Source organism: Sordaria macrospora, chromosome 7 (assembly GCF_033870435.1).
Source record: "Sordaria macrospora chromosome 7, complete sequence".
NCBI classification, from domain to species: domain Eukaryota; kingdom Fungi; phylum Ascomycota; class Sordariomycetes; order Sordariales; family Sordariaceae; genus Sordaria; species Sordaria macrospora.
In genome coordinates, this window is record NC_089377.1 from 3,672,813 (window position 1) to 3,690,004 (window position 17,192).

Here is a 17,192-nt window from a genome sequence, read left to right on the forward strand (position 1 = left end):
GCAACTGGAATGGAAGCTGTTGTTGGTTGCATGTCACTGCAGCATTTGTGTTCTGAAAACAGCGAGTGTCTCGTAGTTTCGAAAGCGAACACCAGCAGCTATTCTGGGCAGACAGTGCAAAGAATCCCAAGAGAAGCTTGAGTAGAAAAGGGAGTCGCTGCTAAGGGATGCGCCAAGACGGGGGCCAAGCGACGGCCAAGTGAGATGCCAAGCGATGCTCCCTCGAGGACCTGCCCAGAGCAGGTGCCATGCCGGGGCCAGTCTGGTCTTGCATTCGTCCGCCATGCTAGCGGCAGTACGTACCTCTCCGACACAGTCTCCCACCTGCCGAGTCGGTACAGAATCAGAAGAGAGGAATTGCAACCATCCAAGATCCCATCACCAATCGATTGCCAGGAATCCCCAAGAACAGGAACCAGACCGCGAACGGCGAATTGGTCCCCTCCATGACGGCGAGGTACCCATGTCCAGGATGGGTGTTACCCAGACGGGAATCTACTTCAGACAAGGCAAGAGCAGGTGCGACGGGACCTCACCTTCCCCGAGTAAGAAGTGGAAGTAATATTAAGAGAGCTGCCCTCCCTCCTTCCCTCATGTTCTCTCCAGTTCCTCTTGATTCTTTCCGTATCGAGAGACTCGTTCACTCGTCGCATCGTATTAGGATCCAGCCTCAAAGTTCCACGAGGATCCTCATCCACCATCATCATGGGTATGTCTCAACATCCACTATCCCTTGCTTAGGTCTACCGGGCACGCACTGACAAACATGCAGCGGAGACTAACACCACTGTCCCGACCGCCGCCGGCCCTATCGGCGAGGTGCGCCCGTCGCAAGATCTCAAGGCCCCTCCCGCCTACGCCAACGCCGGCCGCGAAAGCCTCAACGGCGGAGATGTCCGCGAGGAATACCACGGCCTTATCCTGCCCACCGAGGAGGAGAAGAAGACGCTCCGCCGTGTGGCCGGAAAGATGCCTGCCGAATGCTACTACCTCTGCGCCGTCGAGTTCGCCGAGCGTGCCTCGTACTACGGCTGCTTCCAGGTCTACAAGAACTTCATCCGTGCTCCCTTGCCCAAGGGTTCCAGAACCGGTGCCGCTGTCCTCGACAAGAACGACACGGCCGGTGCTCTCGGCAGGGGCTCCGTCACTGCCACCGCCATGACGGAAGCTTTCAAGTTCCTGTCGTATGCCCTCCCCATCTTCTTCGGCTGGCTCGCCGATACCAAGTATGGTCGTTTCCGCATGATTTGCCAGGGTGTCGCCATTTGCGGTGTTGCCCACGTTATCATGATCATCTCGGCTCTTCCTCCTGTCCTCACCTCTGGTAACGCTATCGGTCCCTTCGCCCTCTCGCTCTACATGCTCTCCATTGGCGCCGCCCAGTTCAAGCCCAACATTTCGCCCACCGTCATGGACCAGTCCCCCCACAAGGTTGCTCACGTTATCGAGCAGGATGGCGAGCGCGTCATTGTCGACCCTGAGGAGTCCCTCAACAGCGTCATGTTGTGGTTCTACCTTCTCATCAACGTCGGTGCCTGCTTTGGTATCCCCACTACCTATCTGGCCAAGCTTATCGGCTACTGGGCTGCCTACCTGATTCCTACCATTCTTTACCTTCTGCTTCCTCCTCTTCTGTGGTACCTTAACCCCAGACTTGTCAAGCAGCCTCCTGGCGGTTCCGATTTGGGCAATGTCTTCCGCGTTCTTGGTGACTGCTTCGCGCACGGTGGGCTCAAGTCCATCGGCCGCAAGGGATTCTGGGAAGTTGCCAAGCCCAGCGTGCGCGCTGCTGCTGGTAGCACCAAGGTTTACGACTATGATGATCAGTTCATTGAGGATGTCCGCCGTACCTTCCAGGCTTGCGGTATCTTCCTCTTCCTTCCCATCTACTACATCAACGACGGTGCCCTCGGTGCTGCTGCCAACGCCCTCTCCGCCGGTATGAGGACTAACGGTGTCCCCAACGATTTGCTCGACAACCTCAACTCCGTCACCATTGTCATCAGTACGTTTCCTTCTTGATCGCGTTATAACTCGAGTATAGCTAACAAACTCTGCAGTCGTTCCTCTCATGAACCACGTCATCTATCCTCTTATGCGCAGAAAGGGCATCCACTGGGGTCCCATCTCGCGTATGACCTTCGGTTTCGCTCTCTGCACTATTGGCTCCATGGGCTTCCCTCTCCTCCAGCACTTCGTCTACGAGACCTCTCCTTGCGGCAAGTATGCCACTACCTGCCAGGAGAGAGTCGCCGAGGGCGAGGATGGTCTCTCTGACATCTCTTACTGGTTCTACGCGCTCCCTATCGTCGTCACTGCTGCCTCCGAGGTCTTCGTCAACGTTACTGCCTACACCATTGCCTACTCCCGCTCCCCCAAGAACATGAAGGGTCTCGTCACCTCTGTCAACCTGTTCATGACTGCCATCAGCGCCGCCATTGGTCTCGCCACCTCCTCCGCCATTCAGGACCCCTACCTTGTATGGGCTTTCGCCGGTCCTACCATTGCCGGTGCTGTCTTGACCGTTGTCTTCTGGTTCACGTTCAAGCACCTCAACAACGAGGAGTTCGTCATCAACACCGGCTTTGGCGACATGGAACGGGAGTCCGACAACAGCAGTGATGAGGAGTCAAACAAGCACGGTGACAAGGCCCAGGGTCAGGACACCATTACTCAGGTTCCTGCCCCTCAGCCTGTCACTCTCAACGAGAAGAACTAGACGGGAGAAGGTGTTTTCTTTTTTCGCATTTGCAAATGATACCACGGTGAAGAAGAAAGAGAGAGGAGGATGCAGAGAACCGGGAAACGGTCTCTGTCTGGATACCCATGTTAAAGACAAGCGATGATACCTAATGTTAGTGATGGAGTTATGTAGCCAGCCAGCGAGCCGGCAAGCCAGTTGTGTATACGTAGCTGCCGTTAGATGTCTATGATGCAATGAGCATTTACAAAGGACAAAGAGATAATGATAAATACTGTCAAAGACAATGACTGGGTTCCTGATTGCGATGTGGGTTGTTTGATGTCGTAAGCTCACGTGTTTTTCACATGGGGAAGCTATTGTCATCTCGAAGCGTCTGAGCCATGCATCAGCTTCTTTGTTCCTCACTCAGTTCCTATTCCCCTTCACATTCTATTCTTTGCCCCTAGACTTATACCACACTGATGTCCATATTCCCCTTCTCACCTGAGGAGTTCCAACACTCGCACTCACTTGGCCTCCTCCTTGACTTTGGCTTCATCCTCCTTCTCCTTCTGCAGCTCAGCACTGGTGGTGTGTTCCACAGTTACCGTTGGAACACCGGAGCTTCCACCGTCAGAAGTGGGTAAGAAACCATGCTTGTCGCAAAAGTTGTTGCTAGGGTTCGCCGTAGGGGCTTGAGTATCCTTGGTCTTGCCGGCCCTCTCGGCTCCAGAAGTACCAGACGGGTGGTAAGTGGGGATCCAGTCTTCTACGCCCATTGTTGCTGTTTATGTTGTGCGGGGTGTATGGGTTGAGATCTGATGTGGGATTTGATGTGGGAAGTGAGTGTGATATTGGATTTTGGTGCTGATGCTGATGAGGAACAAACAGCTCTTGGAATTGTGACAGGATCGTACGGGGTCTTATAGATTTGCCGATAGGCTGCGGTGACAGGTTTGTCAAGATTCAAATGGTATGATGGAATCCAATCACACATTGTCATATGTCATTTGTCACCCGACTCAGAAGTGGAAAGGCTTGATACATTATTCTCTCATGATTCATTCATTGACCCGGCACGACAGGAAGTTTGCTCGAATTCATTCAACTGGCCCAATAGCAAGTTTGCTCAACATCCGTTTCCATACCTGTCAATCGTGGCATGAGAGCCTCGTTGATCACGACAATCGAGATACACTAACTCCCGTCGGTATGGGTTCACCGTTGTTGGTTTGACTTGGTTACGGCTTTCCGGTTAGGGAATCTTTGATTGTTTGTTTGTTCGAGATCGTTTCAGTTGGATTCATCAGTTCCGGATAATCCCAAGACACAAGTCCCCGAAGTGGCAGTTTCACTTTGCGCGGTGCTGTCTTTCGTTCTTGCGATATTGAACCCTCTATCGTAGATTACCGGCGGCTGACTTCGAGATTGGAATGATGGGCGAGATCGATTGGAGAGCAACCGACTGCGAAAGGAATGGCCTCTTGGCTGTTCTCCGGTTCCGTCCCTTCCGGCGTTTCGCTCGCATCACTTCAAGTTTATGTTTCTACGTTCAAACGGCGAGGCATTGTGTGATGTGGGATATGGAGGTTGTTGGCGGCAAAGCTGTTTCTAATTGTTGGGACGACAGTAGAAACACCCTACCCTCGAACCCATGTCCTCGACCGATGAGCACGATGTTTGTTTCTGAGACATGACCGAGTGGACGCCGATGAACGAGTGTCAGATCTCCAAGACCGAAAGTGGGAGAAACATCGGTGAGCACCGCAAAGAACAAACGAACTCCATCCATACCCTCTACCGCGTGGCTTGCAAGGGAGACTCTCGTGAGGTATAACTACCCCAGCTCCCGCCCATCTTGGAAGTCGAATCCTTTATCATCATCAGCCTCAACATCCGCATCACATCCACAATCACACTTCTTCCATATCTACACTTCTGCCACAAGACCCCATCCATCAACCAAAACTCCCGCCTCCCAACCCAAAAAACCCCCACCAATCAACACCCAAAATGTCCAACCCAACCTCCACCTCTGACATCTCTAACGTCGCCTCCGGACAGTCCACCGGAAGCGTCTCCGTCTCCGCCACCAAGGAGTCTACTCACTGTGGTACCGTCCCCGAGACCACCAAGACCACCAAAAAGAAGCATACTACCGCCATTACCATCGGCGAGAGCGAGATCACTACAACTGACCCCAAGGAGGACAAGAAGATTGAGAAGAAGAAGTACGAGCCCAGGGGCTGATAGGAGGGAGGTATTTGGTTGGTTCGGGAAAGTGGGAGAACGTGGGAGAACATGGAGTGACGCTGACACTGACATGGGATGATGGGGGAGTGGTAGAGGGGTTGTTTAGTTTTTAGTAAGAGTGGTTGATGGCTTGAGAGGATGGGGGGAGTAGGAATGAGGGGGAATGGGAGGGAACCAAGTCGACATGGAGGCTGAGAGGGGGGTGCTTGGTTTGGGCAGGAATCGTGAGGTACTGAATGGACTTCAAGGAGAAAGGGTGAGAGATATACTACTGGTACCATAACACGGGAATGAGAACATGAACTTGCTTTGAATGGTCTATTAGTGACTCCATGGAACGAAGGTGATCTTGTGCCTTGGTCGTCCCATCCCATTCTTTCCAATCCCTTCTCCCCCCCTTTTCTTTTTGGTCGGCTTTTCCCTTGTCCGTCCCTTTCATTTCTAGCTAGTGGCCTATCCTATCATGTGCCATCAGCACTACAGTGTTAACCAAATTCCCTTCGTAAGTACACCGTAACTACATCATCACTCACTCATGAATCGAAACTCCTATTTCCCGAGGTTCAACCGGCCAAAGACGCTGACGGGTACGATGAGGAGCCCGTGTTGACCGTATTGGTGGATGTAGAACTACCGCTGGTCGCAAAGTCTTTTATTGCTGTTGTCGACGGGGTGGATGAAGAACCCGATGAGGAGCTGATTTGTGTTGTGGAAGTAGAAGGATTGTTGGTTGAAGAAGAGGTTGAGGAGGATGTATTGGGGTGCGTTGATGACGACATGTTTGCTGTTTGACGGATGACGGTTTAGCCGAGTAGTTGCAGTCGATAGGCGGTGTCTGGATGCGAAAGAAATCCTGGTCTTGTGCATGCATGCAGACAATAGTGTAGGAGCAGGTAGGTACCTAGGTAGAAATAGCTTCGTGGGACCGAGCCCGAATGTCTTGTATTCATCATCAGGCCTTCATGCATTCAGTGGTGATCACTGCAATCAAACAATCTTTACGTAGAGCTACCTTACTCTTCCTTTTTTTTGATCAAGATCATGACCCAATGTTGTCTTTCATCGGCTTTTCGCAAGTAGAGATCGCAGCCACGGGAGTGTATTCGTGGTCAGCAGTTCGATAGTAGAACGCCAAGCACCACCGTACCACACAGAAGACACTCTATCACAGATTCAACCAGACACAAGGTATGCAAAAACTGAACTTTGTGGGGCAATGACATCCTGGAATTGCTATAAATACCCGGTTCTTAACAGCCTGTGAGTCTTCATTGCATCAACATCCACCATACACTAACCACAATCCCATTATTTTGCCATTGCTCAATTTAACCAGACCTACAACGAATTCAGAACCCTAACGACAGAACCAATCAGGATGTCTAGTTCAGGCACCTCCAGCAGCGCACCTTCGGCTCCCAGCACTGGTTCATCTGGCTCCTCCAGCTCGTTGGGCTCCGGAGGAACACAAGGGACGGGCTCTGCCCCCTCCACCGGTATTCTTTCACTACCACTGTCACCACCGTCACTTCGCCGACGACGAATTTGTAAACTGGGACTATCACAGCGCATGATGTTAGCGGAGGACTAGAAGGAATCATGATATGGAAGGGAGATGGCGGAAGGGATTAAAGGCGAGTATAATTTTCAAGTCAAACAACATGTAGGACAGAAAAAACTATAAAAACACGCGCGACAATGGGGGATGATATACGATGTGGTGCCACTGTAAACTACGAATATTGTTTGTAATCCTAAAGACCATGAATGGCAGGAGCAACGAGCTCCAAGTTCCAGTGATGTTGAAGTCCAGCGGGAAAGAGCCTTCGAGTCCCAGACAGGAAGCATGCAAACCTCAGAGTAGAACACGGAATTGACCCGCAGTGAACCATTCGTTTAGTTTATGAAGCAATCAAGCCGTTCTATTCGAATTTGCCCAATCTGTCCACCATGGCCTAGTGTTGCCTTTTATTCCCTTCGACACTTTTTACATAATTCTACATTCTGGACTTCGACAAACTCGTGAAGAAACCCCACATGATATTTGCTCGAGGGCAAGCATGGTTGTTATCGGGTAGAACAGCGAGTCTAGTCTGCTGAAAAAGAACAAACTACCCAGACATTCTATGCTAATGAACTGTATCAGATAGAGGTACCATATATCGTAGCAAAGCTCCTAGTACAGTAGAACCACGATATCTCCGCCGTTGAGGTTGTATAAATGTTCATTTCTCGCCACCCTCACAACTCCATCAGTACCTCATTCACTACAGTCCAACCATAGCGATAACTTCATCCTTAACTTCCTAAATCGATATCAATACCAATATCAATTCAAGACCAACACCAGAACCACCCAAAACCAAACCAAAACCAAAACCAAGCACAATGTCCAACCCAGAAAGCCAACCAGCACCCGCGGGCCCCAACACCGGTGGCGCAAGTATTTATGGTACCTTTGGTCCCTCTGTCTCGGTTGGCTCCTCTAGCTCGTCTGGCAGCTCGGGATCATCCGGGTCCTCTGGGTCTTCCGGCTCATCGGGGTCCTCTGGGTCTTCCGGCTCATCTGGGTCCTCTGGGTCCTCAGGGACGGGGTCAAAGTGAGTGAGATTGTCTCTACGCAGGGACAGGTAGGTGAGGTGGGTGATGTAACGGGTGGGCATTTGTTGGAATGATAATCGGGAGAAGGAGAAAGGGCCATGGACACTAGGGAGAAGACTTGTTGGAAACCGAGGGATGGGTAGTGGGCACCGGTCGTTGATATTGGCCACGGCGACGACAATGAACCAGAGAAATTGATAGTTTAAATTCCTACAGCAAAGAAGGGAATTCAACTTTTCTCCTTGAATGATCTTCTCCCCATTAATGTGCGGAAATGATGATACTGGTGACTGGAGAGAAATGCAGTTGTACCTAGTGACAACAACGTGAAATGACAGGAGCGAGGAGGGGCTCATGTTTGAGGTCCAACGGAAAAGAGCGGTCGAGTACCGGTACGAAGACAGGGACACACATGCAAAACCTGCAGTGGTGCTACATCGCTGCAAGAAAGCTGCTGCTGCAGAAAGTGCAAAAGGAGCTGACATAACATGACGGCGCTGCAAATCTCAACATGCATGATTCCTGAATACACTTTTTCCTCTACTAGCTAGCCAGCCTATGATATTTCCACTTCGCAGTCATACTACCCCACTTCCTGCTCCCTAAGCCGATATTCCATGCGTCTGCTATTGCCTGTCATCTACCCGACTCCTTCTCTCTTCCTTTTGCCTCCTGCCAGTTCCTTCCTTCATTCAACCATTCTTCGTCCTCCAGTATTGCATCGCTCCCTCAATCCTGATACGGTCAAACGCTTCCGAGGGGTCAGAGGAGGAACTGGTGTTAGACGAAGTATTGGTGGAGCCGGAGGAAGTGGAAGTCGAAGTAGACTTGTTTTCGTTCGTTGAGGTTGGTGAAGATGTGTTACTGGAGGAAGAGCCACTTTGAGTGGAGGAGGAGGTGGTGGTGTTGGAAGTAGAAGTGTTTGAGGAGGTCATCGTGATGGTTTCGTGGTTGCTTTTGGTCAAGAACTGTCGTGGGAGTATGGTATGCCTACAAACTGGAAGACCGGGAAATGGTGATCCGTGTGAGGGAAAGACTCTGTTTACCTGTCAGTTATATCTCTTTTGTGATCGTGTTTCTTTGCACATCATTGTACATTGGTTACCAGGAGATGGATAATGGGCGATGGAGCTTGCTTTTTACCCCCGTTATCGTGGATCATCTATTGTGCTTCGATGGACCAACAAGCTGCACCCTTCTTTTCGTAGTCGAACTATTTTTCGATTCTCTGAGACCGGGACTGGAGTCAAACAAGCCCCAGGTATAAATATCCAGCCTCTGATATCAAACTTCTGTCTTCCAATCGTCCTCCAAGATGGACTCATTCTTCAGTGAACTATTTGCCTCTACTTCGCTTGCCCTCTTGCAGCCAACATCCCCAACATGAGCACAAACAACACATCCCATACCTGGGACAAAGAACCCAAGTCATCTTCCGTTACCACCACCTGTACTGGCGCCTCTTCGGGTACATCTAGTGGTTCTGGCTCTAGTACTTCTGGATCATCTGGCTCAAATTCTGGAGGAACAGGAGGAGCAGGACCTGCTACTGGAACGATTATTGTCACTACTACAATTACAGTAGTAGAAACATCGGCTACGGAGCCGTAACTGACTGGCATCTGGAGAGTAGGACTGTTGAAGATTGCAGGTAGCCTTAGAAGTGAAAAGAGTTAGCTGGAACTTGGTGGCTATCAGACCGAGAGCAGAATGATAGTAGTTAAACGTGATTCCAGTTATGAATGGGCAGGAGGTAGCGTTTGTCAAGCCGGCTAGCAAAAAGTTGGAAAAAAACAACACAATGCAGGGACATGGGCTTCACGCAGCTCTGTTAGAGTCTGTACTCTAGAGGCAGACACTCTAGAGGTAGATGCCAAACGTCTTGCTGTTAGAAAGCAAACTTGTCTCGGAAAATCGAAACAACAACCGAACAGAGACTTCCCTCGAAGTCTGGACCAATCTGGACCCAATGCAGCTGTCAAACTACCTCAAAAGGAATGGGATGAGGCAGGACTTACCAGGAGGCTCGAAACACAATACCTGGCGCAAACAACATGATGCGAGTAGACACTCTCAAGTCTCAACCTGTCTGTGTATCATCATAGCCTGGCTCAAGGCCGAGTAAATCTCCCCTATCTCCGCCTGCTTCATGTCAAATCCTCCTTCTTCATCAACATCAATTTCATCAACATCCATACTAAACATTCCCACATCATCGACCAACACAAATTCCAACCACAAGTTCCGAGCACAACTTCCAACTTCCACCCCAACCCAACCCAACCAACCACACTCCAACCAGCCAACCCCCAAAACAACCCACAATGTCCGACAACAAATCCACCTCCTCCGGTTCCGGTTCCACAATTGACATCGGCCGCGGCAACGGCGGTGGCGCCTCTTTTTCTTCTTCTTCTTCTTCTTCTTCTTCCGACGGCGGTTCTTCTTCCTCTAGCTCCACAATCGATATCGGCCATGGTAACGGCGGTGGTGGCTCCTCCTCGTCTGGTACCTCTGGTTTCGGTTCCGGCTCAGGCTCGGGAAATGCCCATTATTACGAGACGATTGAGACTACGACCGAGATTATTGAGACGTATACTGAGACGGAATGGAGCGGGAGTGGTGGGTCGAGTAGGAGTAAGCGTTAGTTGGAGGCAGCTAGGCTTACGTTGGTTGATAGTGTCGAGGAAGGGAGGGAAATGGTGAGCCGGAAGTGTGGAGAGGAATCAACAAGAAGGAGCTCTGTGGCAGTACTGGCAGATAAGAAAGAGATTTGAAGTCTGGACTCTGGAATAACGGGAAATAGAGGCGACCGGGAAGGAAAAGCCAGAGAGAGAGGGAGATAGAAAAGAATCAGCGGTTGAAGTTCAACAGGGGGGAACCTATATCCCGCCTCGAACATCCCATCTCCAAGTCTCGTATATTCCCCAGTGCCGTTGCATCGTTGAGTGTTAGGTTGTCTTGACTTCCTCCTCTCACCTTGGCCACTCCCTAAGGTACCTCTCCCTCAGAGCATCCCCCTCGCCATGTGTAGTCACCCTTGCCCAAAGTCGCAGATCTCCTTCACTTCACTCCTTCCGTTCGCCGTTCCCGTTCCTCCCACTTTCTTGTACTCTCATATCCAGGTCTGCGTCAGTCTCCACCTCATTCGGTCATCCCCCCCCTCCTCATAACCCCCAGTGCTCACCAAAATTGTACAGCGCCTTCCTCCCTCCCAGCCTCATCGTCCCCCACCTCGACAACACTTCCCGTCTTGGCATCCGCTTGGAGTTGGATATCTTCCAGTTGTCGTAGCCAGGCGGTTTGCATGCCCCCCTAAAGCTCGATATGGTCCGAGTCGACACGAGCGCAGGTTCGGCCAATGTGGTATAAACAAATGCCAGATGCGCCATGATTTCTTCGGTTGTATATCGTGGCTGGGTCGGTTGTCGTAGGGGAGGAGCGGGGGAGAGGAAGGCTTGGTAGGGCGAGGGGAGAAGGGGGCGGTTGAGACGGTTGATACGGTGCCGGTTGCTGTGGGCGATCTGGATGAAGTTACATGTAGAGGTAGGACCTGGGCCGCAGTGAGACTGGCCCCCGTTTGTCTTTGGCTTTGGTTGGAAGTGGCATTGGGGTAGGCGGTGGTGATGGCGGTGGTAGTTCATCTTGGTTCTTGGTTCTTGGTTCTTGGTTCTTTGAATGAAGTGGATGGCGGGAGTCTCTGAATAAAGGAGGGATTAGGGGGCGAGAGGTTTTAAGGAGTTCTATGTCCGTGTTGGGAAATGGGGGAAGTCATTGTATGTGGATTTTGTGTTATTGGTTCGTCTGGTGGTTTCACTACCCTTTGTGCACTCCCAAAGTACTCCGCAGTCAACCCTTTCACAAGTCACATTAGAGAACAGGAACAATGTTACCATCAACCTTTTACTTCATTTATGTCGCTACCAGATACCAGATACCTGGTAGCGAGTCCCAGCCGTACCTCTATACACAGGTGAACCACAAAGCCCTACCCATCCAACAGGCGAGAGACTAGACCTGTGGTCCAAAACGTTGCACAAGCAACGAGAAGAGAACATAGGTACACTCCGACATCATGGCTCAACAACACCTCTGCCCCAACCCTCTCCCTTCCCTCTGCGTCACGTCACGTAACCTTCAACCGAAACCCCCATTGAAGACTCCCATTGGTTCCAAGATCAAGTGAAACCGGCTGGGGCGCGTTTAACAGCCAACGTAAATAGCTATTATAGTTCGTTAGTTCCAAGTTCTAGGCTCGTGGAAGGGGAAACAGAAAACGGGAAACGAGAAACAAGAAAGGTGAAACGGGCAACGGGATAGGGGAAAGAAAAACGGGCATTCTCACCATTAGCAAAAAGCGCATAAGTATCAGCATGGTTCAGATTCTGGCTCGCAGTCAGGCTCTTGACACAGCTATACCCATAACATCCGCTCTGGTCGGTCGTGCCCTTGATCTGGCTCAGATGCGTGACCTCATGGAGGGTAGTGGTGGCCTGGTCCTGGGCATGGCAGGTCTTGCTCAGCGCCGACAGGCCCGAGAAGTACAGCGGGCAGTTAACCATGTAGCTGGCGCTGGGCAGGGTGTAGGCCAGAACGCCCGAAGAGCAGGCGGAGTACACGTCGGAGCAGTAGTAGCGGGCGTAGCCGCCGGTGGTGGAGCCGCACTCGGAGGCGATCTTGGCGAAGACGTTGGCGACTGTGGAGCGGGTAGATGAGGTCGAGGACTTGAAGTACTCGGTCATCTTAGCGGCGGCGCCCGAAGAGGCGGCCTGGCTGGCGGCCAGGGCGAGAGCGCGGCAGTTGGTCATGGCGGTGCGCGTGGCGGTGCCCTTGGTGGAGGTACAGTCGGATTGGATGACGGAGCGCTTCTCGTGGAAGGAGCGGCGGGCCTGGCTGGCGGCGGCGCCATCGACGGAGGCGGTCACGATGTTGGACGAGAAGGGAATGGTACCCTTGAGCTCGACGGAGTCGGCGTCGGCGTACTGCAGGGCACCGGAGACCTTGACGTCAAATGAGCCGCCGGAGGAGAGGTCGTGCACCTCCGCGGGGTCCCAGGAGGCGGAGACGGTCTCGCCGGGAGCGATCAGCTGGAAGGCATCCTCGGTGAGGTGGGAGGCGGCGACGCGGAGACGAAGACCGTCGAAGGCGACGGGGCCGGCTGGGAACTGTTAGTTGTTTTGGGGCAAAGTAGGGGTCTGATGCCAAACGTCCATGGGATACGTGTAAGTGTCCTTGGAGAGAGGCGGTCAGAAAGCGGAAAACTCACAGGAAGAAAAGATCTGAGTCTTCTCAACAGCAGCATTGTCGAGGATGGAACCAGTCTTGAGGATCTTAAGAGGCTCCTTGCCCGTGTTGGTGATGCTGGCCTTGACGTTGGTGTTGCCGACGACCTCGATCTTGACGTCGAGGGGACCACCGCGCTGAGTCAAGTCAACGCTGATGGCGGAAGCCACGGAGGCAATGAGGGAGAGACCGGCGAGGAACTTCATTATTGCGAAGAAGGTGATGAGGTGCGGACTAAGTTGTCTGGAGAGCACTGCTGATCTCTTGGTCCAGGTTAGAGGGAGAAGGATCACGCCTTATATAGGAGTTGAAGTTGACCCCTTCTGAAGACCATGATAGTGAAGTTCGGCCGAGCCTTGGCTTTCAGACGGACTTCCAAAGACAGGCTATACGCAAATAGGAAGATGGGATAGACAAGTTGCAGTGTCCTTGGGAGCTGATGGACACCTAGGCGGATGTGGAGACGAGAAAGGAATGTCGTTTTGGGCTTCAGATAAGAAGTATGACATCTGACTATAGGCGGCTCTCAGTGCTTCGATGGGGTCCCATGTCTGCCATTGGCGGCTGCGGTTTCGGGAGATGATTCAAGGCGCATGAAGTCGTGCCTGGCGGGAGCGGGAAATAAAGTGTCCCCAAGGCCGGGCTATAGGCTCCTGTTTCTGGTCAGTCATGACTGGCATACGGAGTCAGGAGTATAACAGTAGTTGAATATGGGGAATCCCGTCCCGCTAGTACCTAACCAACAGTCCACCGCCTAGTTTAGCTTGGAGGCGGTGAACTCATTGACGCCGTGCCAAAGTCACAGAATTTGGGCCGGCTTCCCGCGAGATAGGTCCAAGTTCACTTTCGTATCTGTATCGCGCCTGAAACGGTATTCAGAATGAAGCATAAGGAAAGCAGACAACAAACCCAGAGGCGGGTGGTGCTACAAAGCAATTCCAGGACGGTGTTTGTACCTAAGCAATCAAGCAGAAGTGCCCCCTTCGCTTTCCATTGCTTTGAATTCTGCCCTGAAGTGCTCGAGACATGGGGCTCTGCCAAAGAGGATGTCGAGATTAACTCGCTTGGGAAGGAGGTTGTGCCCCAGGTGGTTTCAGAGTAGGATGGCACCCGTCCCTACATGAAATGATTGGAGGGTTTCATTGCTCCAAATTGTTGTCTTGACATTGGGATTTGCGGGGAAGTCGACTAGCTCCGGGATTTGGACGGGAGTAAGGTTCTGACGGGCTTGATGCTAGTGTCCACTGGCTGGTCCTCATCATGGTCTTGTGAAAGCTACATTTCATGATGAAGATGACTTCACCTCATGGTCTTCCGGTCTCTAAGGCATAAACATGAAGTCAGCGCTCATCTACATCAGACATCTGCTGACCAAATCCCTACCGTTATAGACGCCCCTTATCAGACTTCGCTGCTGGTCAGTGCGGCGGCATATCCAATCTTTGGACATGTTTATCGGGGCGAGACCTTCCTCCTCCGTCTTGGCGGAAACTGACTGCCGATCGAGGGTGATCTTCCCGCAACCCTATCGAGGGAACAATGCGGAATCCCTAGTGTACTCTTCCCCCACATACCAGGACGAACGAGGTGGCATTGTCAATGCCTTCTTCAGCTTCACCTTCCTGATACAGGCTCCACATCCGTTGACTGCCCTTTGTGAAGACAATAGTTGAGTTTGAGGTGCAGCCTCTATCACTTATCACGGGGGATGGTTGAGGAGGGGAATGTTCTTCTGGCGGTTCGGGGCACAAAGGTCAATGCAGTTCTGGAAGGTCGTCCAGTGGTCGTTTGTATTTGTCAACGGGATCTTGTCGCTGACCGAGAAGATGAAGTTCTTACGATGTTCGTAGAGGACGTGGGGTGTAGGGGAAACCTCCCTTGCCCCTGGGGCTCTATAGCCGGACTCGTGAGGTACAATGCTCGACATCTATGGTAAAGACGCCTCATGGCGGTTACCAATGAAGGGGGTCGAACGACGTTGATATCTTGCCGTAGAGAATCGAGCCGTTGTGAGAATGAGATAGTCGTCTGAGTGGCTTGCTCGCTTCCGTCCCATGGTCAAGGTTCGTGTATCGTGTAAGTGACGGTGCAGCAAATCGGAGTAGGGCAATAGCATGAAACGGGGGGATAGAACGAGAAGGGAAGGTGGGGATAGCGTCGGCTGGCCGGTGCCGTGGTTACAGTGGTGATGGAGCCGGTCCTCTACCTTATTCAGTGACGTGCATGAAGACATCTTCAAGCGCCCTGTCAGTCGGCTGTCAGTTGAGGCAGCTGGCGCCAAGGCAGGGGTGAAGACGTGGGATTCTCGCAACCTTGACCGAAAGGGAGAAACTCCTCTGTAGCACATCTCAACTCGACTTGACATCGTCTTTGAACCGGCATCACAATTGCTTCCTGTCGTCGAAAGTCTCCGGGTACCGCATTTGTGTTGGCCCCGCGCTGCATCATCTACCAATCATCGAGTAATTGTTTCTGTTTGCTGAGGTAAGTGATGCTGCGGGTATTGAATGACATCGCTTCCTTTTATCCTATTTTTGCTGATAGCAGAATTCAACAGTGCAACATCGGTTCTTCTGCATCAACTCACGATCGTGCCAGCTTCATTCGGATTCTGCGTGATCAGTCGCTGCCCTATCACGACGTTAGCAGTCAGAAAGAGAGCAATCCTCTTGGTCAAGCGCATCTGACACCATAGAGTCTCGCTCAAGCTCGGTTTCCAACACCACATCAATTTCCGGTCCACCTTCTGTGTTTTGGGAGCTTGGCCAAATTCCATCGTCAACTTTCACCGTCAACCACGACGCTCGTCAAAACCAATCTTGGCCCAGTCCTTTTCCCTCTCTCGTCACAGCCATTCCTCAAGCCTTTACTGTTGCTTTCCTTCTCCCATTCAACACCAACCCCAACACCAACCCCAAAATGCCTTCCCAACTCTCCATCCCCATTTCCCTCACCATCTCCCAACCATTGCCTTCCCTCTCCCCACCAACCCTCCTCCTAACCCTCACCAACACCTCCCCCTCCGTCCCCGTTACTCTCCTAACCTGGTCCTCCCCACTCGACCCTCTCGCCCTCCAACTCGGCCTCATCTACATCTCTTCCCTCTCCAACCCATCCAACAAGCTTGACTTCCCCGAGCTGATGATCAAGCGCGCCATGCCTCCACCCGAAGATGCGCTGGTCACTTTGGGTCCCGGCGAGGAAAGAAGTCAAGAGCTGATGATGAGGGAGCCGGTTGTCAATTTGGCGATGATGAAGGAGTTGGCGGAGGAGGGGAAGGTCGGGGTTAGGGTTGTTTGTGGGAAGAAGGATGATGAGGAGAGCGGGGTGGTGGTTTGGGTGGGGAAGAAGAGGGAGGAGATCAGTGATGAGGAGATTGAGTTGTTGGGAAGGGGGAAGGAGGCGGAGAGGTGGAAGATTGAGAGTGAGGTTTTTGGGATGAGGGTTGGTGGGGAGTGATGGACGAGTGGTTGGTGTTGACCTGGAAAAGGAAGAAATGGGGGAGGTGGTCTGTGCCGGAGAGTAAGCGTGTTGCTGAGCCAGGGTTGGGGTTTAATGTGTCGACTTTTCAAGACTCGGGATACCGAAGATGGCCGATGCGAAGGATTCAAGAGACTCCATTTTGTGACATATTCGACACCCGTAAGGTACCAAATGGGACTAAGATGGCAGAGAAGCAAGTTCTGTGCCCTTTCATTTTTTGCAACAAAGCTGACAGTGGAAAAGGAAGTAATGATGTCTTGATCACTATGAAGTCTTGAAGTCGGAGATGAGGAGGAACTATATGCTGCACGGGCCCGCCGGTCAGTAAGACACCTGCAGCGTGAGACTCTCAGGGTTAGGGCTTAACCTGTGATAGCATCCTGCTGTGGCATCAATGATTTCCCCCCACAATCCCCATCTGAAACTGAACGGCAACGTCTTGAGAGTTGGTGATGATTTTCCTCCAGACGCCTTGCCACGCACGCTGTACACTACAAGTGCGGTGATCCGTGCTCACCATGCTGACCTGCCCCCAGTTTCCCCTTTGATGGCCGGACACAATGTCGTCATGACTTTCTGTAAGTGGATGGGGCTCACGCTCACAGGTTCGTGTGTACTTGTAGGCATCATCAGAGCGGCCATCAAGGTGTAAACAAATGCGATCAACCGGCCAAGACGGCAACATTTAAATCGGACGAGGCATTCTGGCTCAAGCCAATTGAAGCTTTGTATTCCCATCTTTCTCTCCTTCCTCGCAACTTTCCTCCAACAAAACAGACAACCCATCAAGGTGCCACTTCGGTCTTTTCCTTCCTCATCACCGCATCTTCCCGTTTGTTTACTTTTCTTTCCCCTCCATCGCCAACACCCAGCGACACCAACAACACGA

At 51.9% G+C, this 17,192-nt stretch overlaps 8 protein-coding genes across 8 annotated transcripts; 4 read left to right on the forward strand and 4 right to left on the reverse strand.

Moving 5' to 3' along the window:
* The first annotated feature begins 313 nt into the window (after positions 1–313).
* On the forward strand, positions 314–2,983 carry SMAC4_07567 (uncharacterized protein). The gene is made up of 3 exons (XM_003347965.2): positions 314–709; positions 773–2,005; positions 2,061–2,983. Exons 1-3 carry the CDS (start codon positions 706–708, stop codon positions 2,717–2,719), a joined length of 1,896 nt encoding a protein of 631 aa, XP_003348013.1. The 5' UTR covers positions 314–705; the 3' UTR covers positions 2,720–2,983.
* Positions 2,984–3,210: 227 nt separating this feature from the next.
* Positions 3,211–3,462, reverse strand: SMAC4_07568 (uncharacterized protein; the record flags this gene model as incomplete). Its single annotated transcript, XM_003347966.1, has 1 exon — positions 3,211–3,462. The coding sequence occupies one exon, from the start codon at positions 3,460–3,462 to the stop codon at positions 3,211–3,213; it is 252 nt and encodes an 83-aa protein (XP_003348014.1).
* Positions 3,463–4,696: 1,234 nt separating this feature from the next.
* SMAC4_07569 (uncharacterized protein) lies at positions 4,697–4,933 on the forward strand (the record flags this gene model as incomplete). The annotated part of the gene is made up of 1 exon (XM_003347967.1): positions 4,697–4,933. The coding sequence occupies one exon, from the start codon at positions 4,697–4,699 to the stop codon at positions 4,931–4,933; it is 237 nt and encodes a 78-aa protein (XP_003348015.1).
* A 2,222-nt stretch (positions 4,934–7,155) lies between these two features.
* Positions 7,156–7,893, reverse strand: SMAC4_07570 (uncharacterized protein; the record flags this gene model as incomplete). The annotated part of the gene is made up of 1 exon (XM_066090650.1): positions 7,156–7,893. One exon carries the CDS (start codon positions 7,891–7,893, stop codon positions 7,384–7,386), a length of 510 nt encoding a protein of 169 aa, XP_065947852.1. The 3' UTR covers positions 7,156–7,383.
* Positions 7,894–8,229: 336 nt separating this feature from the next.
* On the reverse strand, positions 8,230–8,472 carry SMAC4_07571 (uncharacterized protein; the record flags this gene model as incomplete). Its single annotated transcript, XM_003347969.1, has 1 exon — positions 8,230–8,472. The coding sequence occupies one exon, from the start codon at positions 8,470–8,472 to the stop codon at positions 8,230–8,232; it is 243 nt and encodes an 80-aa protein (XP_003348017.1).
* A 1,389-nt stretch (positions 8,473–9,861) lies between these two features.
* Positions 9,862–10,185, forward strand: SMAC4_07572 (uncharacterized protein; the record flags this gene model as incomplete). The annotated part of the gene is made up of 1 exon (XM_003347970.1): positions 9,862–10,185. One exon carries the CDS (start codon positions 9,862–9,864, stop codon positions 10,183–10,185), a length of 324 nt encoding a protein of 107 aa, XP_003348018.1.
* A 1,018-nt stretch (positions 10,186–11,203) lies between these two features.
* SMAC4_07573 (uncharacterized protein) lies at positions 11,204–14,689 on the reverse strand. The gene is made up of 3 exons (XM_003347971.2): positions 12,804–14,689; positions 11,883–12,695; positions 11,204–11,760 (listed from the first exon to the last, which is right to left on the reverse strand). Exons 1-3 carry the CDS (start codon positions 13,024–13,026, stop codon positions 11,741–11,743), a joined length of 1,056 nt encoding a protein of 351 aa, XP_003348019.1. The 5' UTR covers positions 13,027–14,689; the 3' UTR covers positions 11,204–11,740.
* Positions 14,690–15,080: 391 nt separating this feature from the next.
* SMAC4_07574 (uncharacterized protein) lies at positions 15,081–16,501 on the forward strand. The gene is made up of 2 exons (XM_003347972.2): positions 15,081–15,304; positions 15,378–16,501. The coding sequence occupies exon 2, from the start codon at positions 15,740–15,742 to the stop codon at positions 16,277–16,279; it is 540 nt and encodes a 179-aa protein (XP_003348020.1). The 5' UTR covers positions 15,081–15,304; positions 15,378–15,739; the 3' UTR covers positions 16,280–16,501.
* Positions 16,502–17,192: the final 691 nt, after the last annotated feature.

Bases quoted from the DNA above. Each gene is read 5' to 3' on its own strand.
- SMAC4_07567 (XM_003347965.2), top strand. The intron at 2,006-2,060 runs GTACGTTTCCTT...CAAACTCTGCAG, and splicing joins CTCCGTCACCATTGTCATCA to TCGTTCCTCTCATGAACCAC.
- SMAC4_07573 (XM_003347971.2), bottom strand. From the start codon at position 13,026: ATGAAGTTCCTCGCCGGTCTCTCCCTCATTGCCTCCGTGGCTTCCGCC. The intron at 12,696-12,803 runs GTGAGTTTTCCG...AACAGTTCCCAG, and splicing joins GACTCAGATCTTTTCTTCCT to CCGGCCCCGTCGCCTTCGAC. The intron at 11,761-11,882 runs GTGAGAATGCCC...GAACTATAATAG, and splicing joins TTATGCGCTTTTTGCTAATG to CTATTTACGTTGGCTGTTAA.
- SMAC4_07574 (XM_003347972.2), top strand. From the start codon at position 15,740: ATGCCTTCCCAACTCTCCATCCCCATTTCCCTCACCATCTCCCAACCA.